This window comes from Arabidopsis lyrata (assembly GCF_000004255.2).
Source record: "Arabidopsis lyrata subsp. lyrata unplaced genomic scaffold ARALYscaffold_307, whole genome shotgun sequence".
NCBI classification, from domain to species: Eukaryota; Viridiplantae; Streptophyta; class Magnoliopsida; order Brassicales; family Brassicaceae; genus Arabidopsis; species Arabidopsis lyrata.
In genome coordinates this window covers 1-10,021 of record NW_003302332.1, presented here as the reverse complement: position 1 = coordinate 10,021, position 10,021 = coordinate 1, and the positions used below count along the sequence as shown (strand labels likewise).

The window sequence follows — 10,021 nt, the reverse complement described above, 5'->3', positions numbered from 1 at the left end:
GTGGAGTCAGTAAATTAATACTGTGGCTAGACTAACTTACAAGGGGAGGAGTGCCTTGAGAAATCCTCTGAACAGCAAGAGACCACTGAGTGTTCCACATGTAAGGCCCTCCTACAGGTCGAGGTTTTAGAATAGGAGGTGCTAAGCCAAAAAGGGCTATATAGAACCATAGATTGCGAAACAGTTTCAAAAGTGACGGTTCCACATTTGAAGTAGGATCTACATCCGAACATATTTCCGCAACAGCAGGAAGAAGAGGACCTAAAAGGTCTGCACCGTTCCTACAAGAAAATGAAGCATGTCACTAATAATAAAATTGTTGTAAAAATTAATCCCTCGATTCTATTTATCTTACTGTTGAGCCAAGAATACAATTAATTACTACTGTCAATAATCAATCCCTCAAATGTATTACTGTTGAGTCAATAATACAATTACCGTCAATAATCAATCCATAGGAAAATTAGTTTTATACAAGCTAGGATCAAATAAAAAGAAAATTACCCTTTACTCCTGGACTCAGAAGTCAGGCCTACATCTGAACATAAGGAAAGCAGACGATGGAGATAGTCTGCACGCAGTTTTGTGTTCATAAGACCACTAGCAATTGTAAGAAAGCCTGCAGCAAGAGTCTTGCAATGGCAATTGGATATGTGAGCATTAGTGTAATAGGAAAAAAAAACTCAGAAAATGAACAATGTATCAGACTAAAGTATACCTCTACGTACTCAGTTCGAGATTTTGGTGCTGATGTTTTCCTTTCCACAGATCCCCCTGTCGATATTTGGCTATAGTAACCTCTAATCATCAGAGCTACTGTCTGACGGTAGGACGTCTCAACCCCTAATGTTGCTATCCGAGATACAGCATCAAGAAGCTGCATATAAGTGCCAATATATAGATGGATAAGTAAATAACGGGAAAGGGCATATACGGTGGAAATTTGTGCCATTGCCAAAGCTTGAGAAAGTTATCACTTGGAAAATGGAACCGTACTTGGAGTTGCAAAGAGAGGGGAGTTGAAGCATCACCCTCTTCTAGGCTTTCAATTAAAAATGGGAAAATCATGTCCGCTACTTCTGACTTTTTAACAGCAACGCAAATATCAGCAAGCAGCTGTACAGGAGGAACTTCCTTCTCTCTACCAACCTGAAGACCAAAGAAAATTAGAACTATATATAATGCAACAAAAGAAAGATGAATGAGTCAGCTGAGGGAAAGTTTTAGAGTAACCTGGTCTTCGTAGTCATTCTTTTCACGAATAATTGAAGCTAACCCCAGGATGAAGGTGTCCAGTAAAGCTCGATCCTTGTCCCAAACAGATTCAATAATCTCACAACTCAATTTACATACACTCTCATAAATAATCCCCTGATTTCTCACCGACTGTTCCAAAAGAAAGAATCATCAATCAGTCACTTAAACTGTACAAGAAGATACATCCGGACTACAGAGGATATGTGACATGATGTGTTCAGTTATACTTCTATAGAGCTCCAGACGCAAACCATCAATAGATTAAAACATCTTGCTTTCGTATGAGTTAAAGCAAAACAAAAAAATTACCTGTACACAGACGACAGCCAGTACCATTGGTTTAAGTCGGAAGAGAAACAAACGAAGTGGCTGCCCTCCTGTTGCCACTGCAAGCTTGGCAATCCCAGAAAGCAGAGAACCGAACAGTTCTTCACATGTCTTCATCTTCCGCCAAACGGATTTCAAACAGGCATCAGCAGCATCTAATAGCAATGTAAGAGCCTCCAAGACAATTTTTTTCCTTCCATCTGTTTCAAGGGACAAGAGGCTCTCGATTTCCATTTTAGCTGCGGCCTGATAAACATACATTTTGGCATTGACTATACTTTTCAGAACTGGTTCTTGTTTGAGAAACGCAGGCATGGACTGGAGGTGCTTCTTAGCAATAGATCTGACGTGAAGGTGGAGTTTGGAATCGACATTCACTTTACCCAAAATATGAGTTATCAGTTTGAAAGCAATCTCTTGCTGCTCCAAACTCTCGATGGTGTCGTGCTCCAAATAAGCCACTTCTTTCTGTGTAAATTGATGGAGCAGAATCGCAGTCAATCTGTCACCGCCGTCAGACGGCTGAATGGACGGAAAATTCTGAGAAATAGCGACCAGAAAAGCCCTACAGATTTCCGGATCCAAGTCGCTGTCACCGGAGCTCATGATCTCATCCCATCTAAGCTCTGAAACTTTGGTACCGAACAGACACGAAACGTAACCTAGGAAACTGCAATAGAAGGCGGAAATCGACTTTAGCGTGAACGAGTAGGGCCAGAACGAACGGTGGAAGGACTTGTCTAAAGTCTGGAAGAAATCGAGGACGACGGATTTTCCATGGTTTTCGGCTGTGTCCACGTTACTGGAGATAATCCGAGCGACGGACAAGACGGCGTTGAGTTGACTCCGAGAAACTCTTGCCGTTATAGGTTGCGGACACTCTCGGCAAATCCAAATAAGATTCTCCCATAATTTGTTCGGATTCTCTACTATCATGTCGCAAAGCTCCGTCCATCCCTCCATCTCCGACCAGTAACATACACAGAAGCTCTCTAGTCAAGACAAGACAGAACAAACAAATACAAGGGAGCGGGAAATCAGAAGCTATCAGGGAGACGGAATTTCAACTAAATAAATACGTAATCTCATCATCGCTTCCTTTTCCTATTTTAATTTAGACTCTGACTACGTTGTTAATCCTTATAAATTAAAAGAAAACTTGTAATTTAAAATAGGGTTTCTTGGGAATATAGTACGTTTTAGAAACATAATAGGCAAACTAGTACGGGTACTATTTACAATTGGAAAACCTCCCACTTTTTACTGTTTGTGTAATAGATCTCGTGTGAGATAGGTTTTGTAGTGGAATTGAGAAATTACATAAAAGGGGCTCTGACTGTTTATTTGTTTTTTTTCTCTCCAAGGGCTTTTGACGCTTTGTTTTTATCTAACGTTTCTTCTCTCCTTCTCTCTCTTATCGTCTCTCTTGTACAAAGCTCAATCATTGTTTCTCAGAGATTGTCTAGTGGATCAAGACTATTTGGGGTACTCCATCTCTTTCTCAAAATTCGTTTCTATCTGCAAAACATGATTTTTCTCATGATTTTAAATCAGTTTTTGAATTGAATTCCGAAAAAATCGAATTGAAATTTGGGCAATTTGAGATCGAACCTCTTAGGCTCTTGAAAGCCGACACGCCGCTATACGAGACTACGGTAATGTTCTTCAACCTGCAAATCAAATTGAGAAGAGAGACAATCAATCAAATTTGTTAGGCTCCAATATCTCGCCGTCTTCCTTATTTACGCTCAAGTTTCTATCTCTTTCTCCGCGATTGATTCAAATCTGTTTGGGGTCTAGGGTTCATCGATTCTCTGAATTTGTCTCATCGCTGATTATTATATTTTCCGGTGGTTTCAGATTGGGTGCGCATTAATCGGATCATTAGGAGCATTATACAATGGAGTTTTGTTGATAAATTTGGCGATTGCGTTGTTCGCGCTTGTTGCAATCGAGAGCAATAGCCAAAGTCTCGGCCGCACCTACGCGGTTCTTCTCTTCTGCGCTCTGCTTCTTGATATCTCATGGTTCATACTTTTCACCCAAGAGATTTGGTATTGCTCTTAACCCTTCAAAACCTTGCTTATGAATCTGGAACTAAGCTTTGCTCTAAGAGACTTCACTCTCTTTGTTTGATTCCCAACACATAATGTATTTGCTTGAGCAAAATTGGATATCAACTTTGTTTTCCTTGGAAAATGATTGATAATTCTTAGTTGATTGTGTTTGAATGACTTTGGTGTGAAATTGAAATTTCAGATTTCTCAGCTCTTGAGAAATTAAATTGATCTTCTTTATATGCCTATGATTTTGAGTGATATGTTAAGATGATGATTTAGTCGTTGTTCTTTGGATTCATTTGTTCTATATGCATATGATTTTGAGTGATGTTTGGGGTGATGAGGTTTTGTTGTGTGTGATGAAATTGATTTAGGTCTGTTGATGAGTCTTAAAAGAACTCTTTTGTTTTGTTGTTATTAACTACTAGGTTCAGCTTTGGCAAGTAATCTGCAAAGAAGAAGAGGAAGAATCAGACCGAAGGATTAGGCAACGACATTGGGGCATCTTAATCATTCGATCTTATTCACATTAATATTAATTGCTAACCAAACTTTACACATCTACACAAATATGGACCGTATAATCAGAATTGGAGTTCTCCATAATTTTTTTAAATTTCTTTGTCGTAGACCTTTGCTTACGGAGAATTATCCCTTCCTCATTCAATTTCCAATTCCAGAATTTTATATGCCTAACTGGTTTTGCATTTGGAAACACATTTCTAAAGCATGGACACTTATGCTGCTTTTGTTGAAGGTGAAAACGAGTTCTAGTTGTTTGTTTAAAAACTTATATATAAGTTGTGTAATATTTATGTAGTCTGAATTGGTAGGATATTATGTGTGTTGTGTACAGGTTCTGGTATTTTGCAACGAACTTATAATTTATTAACATATTTAGTTATCCACAAAAATGTTATATATCAATTATGATTTCTATAAATTTACCAAAATCGCAGTCTGTACATATAGTATGCTGTACAGATTAGTTGTACGAAATGCTATCTGTACAGCCACCATGCTGTACGGAATGCTATCTGTACAACATAACGCTAACCGAATGCTATCTGTACAGCCACCATGCTGTACAGATTAGCTGTACGAAATGCTATCTGTACAGCCACCATGCTGTACGGAATGCTATATGTACAGCATAACGCTAACCGAATGCTATCTGTACAGAATGCTGGTACGTTACGCTTATCACTTTAACCTAACCCTAACCGAAACCCTCATATATAAACTAAACAAATATATAGGAAATCCAACACTACCAATTTAAAAAACAATATTGTTCTCTGTGTGTCTAAGTGATGTACAGATAACCTCTTGCTGGCATCTGTACAGCATAAGATATGTACAGATAACCTCTTGCTGGCATCTGTACAGCATATTTAGTTATCCACAAAAATGTTATATATCAATTATGATTTCCATAAGTTTACCAAAATCGCAGTCTGTACATATAGTATGCTGTACAGATTAGCTGTACGAAATGCTATCTGTACAGCCACCATGCTGTACGGAATTCTATCTGTACAACATAACGCTAACCGAATACTATCTGTACAGCCACCATGCTGTACAGATTAGCTGTACGAAATGCTATCTGTACAGCCACCATGTTGTACATATAGCATGCTGTACGGAATGCTATATGTACAGCATAACGCTACCCGAATGCTATCTGTACAGAATGCTGGTACGTTACGCTTATCACTTTAACCTAACCCTAACCGAAACCCTCATAAATAAACTAAACAAATATATAGGAAATCCAACACTACCAATTTAAAAAATAATATTGTTTTTTGTGTGTCTAAGTGATGTACAGATAACCTCTTGCTGGCATCTGTACATCATAAGATATGTACAGAATGCTATCTGTACAGCATGAACAGAATACTATCTGTACAGAAACGTGGCTGTACGAAATGGTATCTGTACATCACAAGATATGAAACCTGAATTGGTAGGATATTATGTGTGTTGTGTACTGGTTCTTTAAAATCTTCCAATCACAATGAATGAAATCAGAACTAGAAAAGGCACACAAAACAGTAACTTCCTTTCTTCAAGAACACACTCGATAAGTCGTCATCTTTATCTTCTGCGTATCCAGTTGATCTAGCTGCTTCTATAAAGGACACATTTTGGCCATCAAAAATTGTAGTCTTTAGTACTTCTGTAAGTTCTTTGCTTCCAGCAAGCAAGCAGCTGTATCAAGAAAATTTACAAGTAAGACAAAAAGAGACAAAGAAACAATCGTTTCTCAGTTCATAAAAATCAAAACAAGGGTACCTTCCTAAACAACTGATCCCAAATCGGGTTGGTTCTTCATATGTAAACAAGATTATCTCCAGAGATCTCTTCGGTTTAACCCCAACACTTAAAAAAACAAAGAAAGCCCAACAAAAATCATCAAGAAACACATATCTTAAACCGTTCACTTTCTACAACACCGACAACGCCATCATAAAACACCGACAACGCCATCATACTTTCCGGAATATGGAATAGCATCGATATGAGAACCAATCGCTACAACAAGAAGATTCGGCTCTGAACCATCCCTAAGTTAGAGAAATCAAACAACACACATCATGTGAATAACATAATCAAACTTATCTTCTTAACGAAACAACTAACAAGAGCAAGAGCCAAACCATTTGCCAAATATGTAACCAACAGCATCTTCTCTAACAGTTAGATCAGAAACAGTTCACTACCGAGTCTACTCCCAACTTACAAAGATTTATCAAAAGTTACAATCTCCCAAACCTGGATAAATCCAAGTTTTAGCTGCCTCAGGATCAATCCCAACTAAAGGACTCTTATCGTTACCACCACCACATTCAAATTCATCAAAATTCGACTCGGAAACAACTTGATTCTCCGGTTTATGCTCGGTTCTTCCGATGAATTTATCGAGAGTAGATTGTCTTTTCGCAGGAGGCTTAGTGCTATTTCATGTAATTGGAGGATGAGCCAAAGGAGTGAAATGGGAAGAAGAAGAAGCATTGGAGGTTTTAAGACAAGCCAAGTCGATTTCTTTGACTGCTGCTTCCCAAGCGAACTCCTGTAGGAGAAAACCCAGAAGTTGAAAAATTCCAAAATTGATTCAAATAACGAAATTTTCAGAAACCCAGAAAGAGATTTTAACTCACTTCGTCTTCTTCGATGGTTTCTATTAGAACCCTAGATTCCATCTCTCTCTCCGCTCCATCTCTGCAATTTTGTTCCATCTCTACAATTTTCATCTCTCTCTCTCTTGTTCAAATCTCCAATCGATCTACTTTAAAGACGTGATTGATGATAGAGAATTAGAGGTGGCGAATCTGAGGGAGAGAAGAAAAAGTTTAGTTGGGTTGTTGTTGTTGGTGGAGAATAGATTGCTCGAAGAAGAAGAATGATGGAATCAGATGCTGGGAGAGAGAGAAAAGAGACGTCTTTTTTTTTTGGATTAAGAATGGCAACATTGTAAATATGAGTTTTTGATAAGGCTTTTCTTGCCATTACACATTTTATCTTCTATTAATGTAACAGTAAAAGCAAGGTGTATTTCTGAGTTGTAAATAGTACACGTACTGTTTTTCTAATTATCTTTGGAAAACGTACTATATTGCCAATTATCTCTTTAAAATAAATAAATAAACGTGTATTTACCGACCCCAAAAAAGATAATAACTTAAGAAAATTATTTTAATTATATTTGATTATCGTAAGAAAATCAGTGAAGGAAATTAATAGAAAACAGTAAATACTTGCTTTTTTGGTTCAAAGATACACTTTCTTATTTATTTGCTTGAAAACAGATTAACCTAGAATAAGTAAACTCTTAATGTTATTTTATTTTGACTCACTCTATCAAACTCTAACTACTAATTATCTAATGCTCGCGGGATAAGAAGTTGAAGAATGAAAATAAGTACCATCTAATTCGAATTATGATTTAAATAATAAATTTAATATCATTTTAAAATATATGATGAAGTTGAGATTTCGGCTGTGTTGTTTACATAGGAGATGACTATGGTGCGTAAAGATAACATTAAGTTCCAAGATGCAATGAAACTCCATAGGTGTTCCAGTCTTCAATAATGGAGTGCTTCAGCCTTCCGTTTCTGCTACTGGAATATATCTGGCTTCTATTTGAAGTCTGCAATTATATTATTATTATTAAAGATCAATCAGAACTAAAAACAAAGTAACTAATTAAACTGGTATTATACAATATCATATTTGGCTCTGTAACAATGGATTTAGGTAATGATGAGCTAGCTAACCTGTCTATCAAGGGAAGGAATTTATAGAAGAATCGTCTTCAATGGCTTGCGTAGCTATTAACATCTGTGAAATCACAAAGACACCTAATTCATGTTCCAGATCTAAACAGCTGAAAAAGATGGCTCAGAGACATAACATATGCGAGGGATCTCTAGCATGAACAAACACTTCAATCATACTTGTACTCAAGTTTTGGAAATTAACTGAAATAAGTGGCAAGACAAACAATAGTAACAAAAGCAGAAAAATCTGGACGAGATGGCCATAAAACCAGACTGAGTTTGGCTCTGCTCTTTGAATGCACGTGGTAAACATAGTTTTTCACATGCATGGAACATAATTTTAGTCAAGTCACTTTGATAACTAGAGAAATCAGAACAGAGAGAATCATATCAGTGCATATGAACAAATATAAGGCATGCAGGCTGACCTGTTGAGCTCCAATCCGGAGAGTTGCTTGCATCTGAAAATATTAGCATAGAACTGTGGTCCGAGGGATGATACAAGCTGCACAAAGTTTAACACCAAAAGCTCGTCATCTATAAAGTTGGTCAGCTTTAACCCTATCGAAATGTTTTTGACAATAGCTTTGGGGGTAACCGTTCCAGTCTTAGTTCACAATAATGAAGTATGTTCGATGAAAGAAGTAGCTTAAAAATCTATCTTCTATTTAGCCTATCACGTCTTTGTTAGTTTGATCAAATATCGTTTCATACCTCTTCCTTGAACCTGGTTCTTTGATCACATCTGAATCACAAAGGAAGCCATCAACTTCAACACTGTGAAACAGACCACATCAACATAAGAGGAAGAAACCATAACAAAAAGAAAGGACAAATTACAAAAAGATTACAGCCAATTCGTCGATAGAAAACGGCATATCACACTGATCACACCTGTAACAAACAGAACTTTACTATCCCAAATATTCTGTAGAAACCATAAAGTGCAAGTAGAGATCTGTAGATTCGTTTACTACTTTAGGAAACAAGGGAATGAATGCAAAAAACAAAGACAGACAGAAGCTTCAATTAAAGTCTCCAATTTCTAACACAACAAGACCATCTTAAAAACCAAAAAGTCCACTTTTTTATAAGAACTTTCTCAAGATACTACTACCAACCATATAAACACCAAAAGTCCAAAGCCCTTTAATCTAAATCCCAACGCGAATCAAAAGATACCTGACACTAGCTGAGCCATCGAATCAAAAGATGTCTTAATCGCCTTCAGCTGCTGCTCGATTCTCTCTTTCTCAACCTTCAGCTTCTGTTTCTCATCCTACATATTGACAAAACACATAAAAAGATTAAATGGAAAATTTAAAGATCTCGCCAGGCTACAGCCATGAGGTTTCAGTCTTGTTTACCTTCAACTCCTTGATTTTCTCCTGGAGGCTTGAATTCAAGTCCTTCAATTTCTGTGCTTCGTCTCTAACTTGATTCACCATGCGAATTGCATCACTGATAATAGCAACCTTGTCTGTTTTTGGAGCTCTCCCAGGTTCCAAGATGGAACTCAATTCCGTAAACCTATAGTTAATGCACAATACGAAAAGATTAACAACTTAAAAGATAAAAGATTTGCAGAGAAGGAAGAGAAAGCAAGAAAATACTTGTCATTTAGCCTATCACGTCTTTGTTTCTCCCTACATGCTTTCGAGCTAGAACCAGCACAAGATTCCGATTTGATCCTGAAGCAATGATAAACATTAGTAAAAAAGCAAGAGCCGCAAGTATTAAGTTAAAGCACAAGGGAATGAATGCAAAAAACAGAGACAGACAAAAGCTTCCATCTTAGTATCCAATTTCTAACACAACAAGACCATCTTAAAAACCAAAAAGTCCACCTTTTTATAAGAACTTTCTCCAGATACTACTACCAACCATATAAACACCAAAAGTCCAAAGACCCTTTAATCTAAATCCCAACGTGATTCCAAAGATACCTGACACTAGCTGAGCCATCGAGTTGATCGCTCTGCCAAGGGAAAGTAGGATTGTGTGATCAGAGAAAGCACCATCAATCAAAGGGTAATCACTGAGCCAGTTCGTATTTCTCCAAATACTCACCAATCAACAAAAAAACGG

At 37.3% G+C, this 10,021-nt stretch overlaps 2 protein-coding genes, 1 long non-coding RNA gene and 1 pseudogene across 3 annotated transcripts; all 4 read right to left on the bottom strand.

Moving 5' to 3' along the window:
* Nucleotides 1-30: 30 nt before the first annotated feature.
* Nucleotides 31-2,547, bottom strand: LOC9298657 (phosphatidylinositol 4-kinase alpha 1). Its single transcript, XM_002862536.2, has 6 exons — nucleotides 1,567-2,547; nucleotides 1,234-1,386; nucleotides 997-1,149; nucleotides 719-877; nucleotides 505-632; nucleotides 31-281 (listed from the first exon to the last, which is right to left on the bottom strand). Exons 1-6 carry the CDS (start codon nucleotides 2,545-2,547, stop codon nucleotides 32-34), a joined length of 1,824 nt encoding a protein of 607 aa, XP_002862582.1. The 3' UTR covers nucleotide 31.
* Nucleotides 2,548-5,609: 3,062 nt separating this feature from the next.
* LOC9298658 lies at nucleotides 5,610-6,023 on the bottom strand. Its single transcript, XR_002329923.1, has 2 exons — nucleotides 5,946-6,023; nucleotides 5,610-5,861 (listed from the first exon to the last, which is right to left on the bottom strand). It is a non-coding gene; the product is annotated as an uncharacterized LOC9298658 (long non-coding RNA).
* Nucleotides 6,024-6,254: 231 nt separating this feature from the next.
* On the bottom strand, nucleotides 6,255-6,984 carry LOC110224148 (annotated as a pseudogene).
* Nucleotides 6,985-7,569: 585 nt separating this feature from the next.
* LOC9298659 (transcription factor bHLH115) lies at nucleotides 7,570-9,911 on the bottom strand (the record flags this gene model as incomplete). The annotated part of the gene is made up of 8 exons (XM_021015639.1): nucleotides 7,570-7,803; nucleotides 7,931-7,994; nucleotides 8,362-8,438; nucleotides 8,648-8,678; nucleotides 9,116-9,212; nucleotides 9,301-9,463; nucleotides 9,547-9,624; nucleotides 9,880-9,911. Coding segments are annotated over 7 exons (504 nt in total), but the record flags the coding sequence as incomplete, so codon positions are not given.
* Nucleotides 9,912-10,021: the final 110 nt, after the last annotated feature.

Bases quoted from the DNA above. Each gene is read 5' to 3' on its own strand.
- LOC9298657 (XM_002862536.2), bottom strand. From the start codon at position 2,547: ATGGAGGGATGGACGGAGCTTTGCGACATGATAGTAGAGAATCCGAAC. The intron at 1,387-1,566 runs GTAATTTTTTTG...CTTTTGGAACAG, and splicing joins TGGCTGTCGTCTGTGTACAG to TCGGTGAGAAATCAGGGGAT. The intron at 1,150-1,233 runs GTTACTCTAAAA...TTTGGTCTTCAG, and splicing joins AGAATGACTACGAAGACCAG to GTTGGTAGAGAGAAGGAAGT.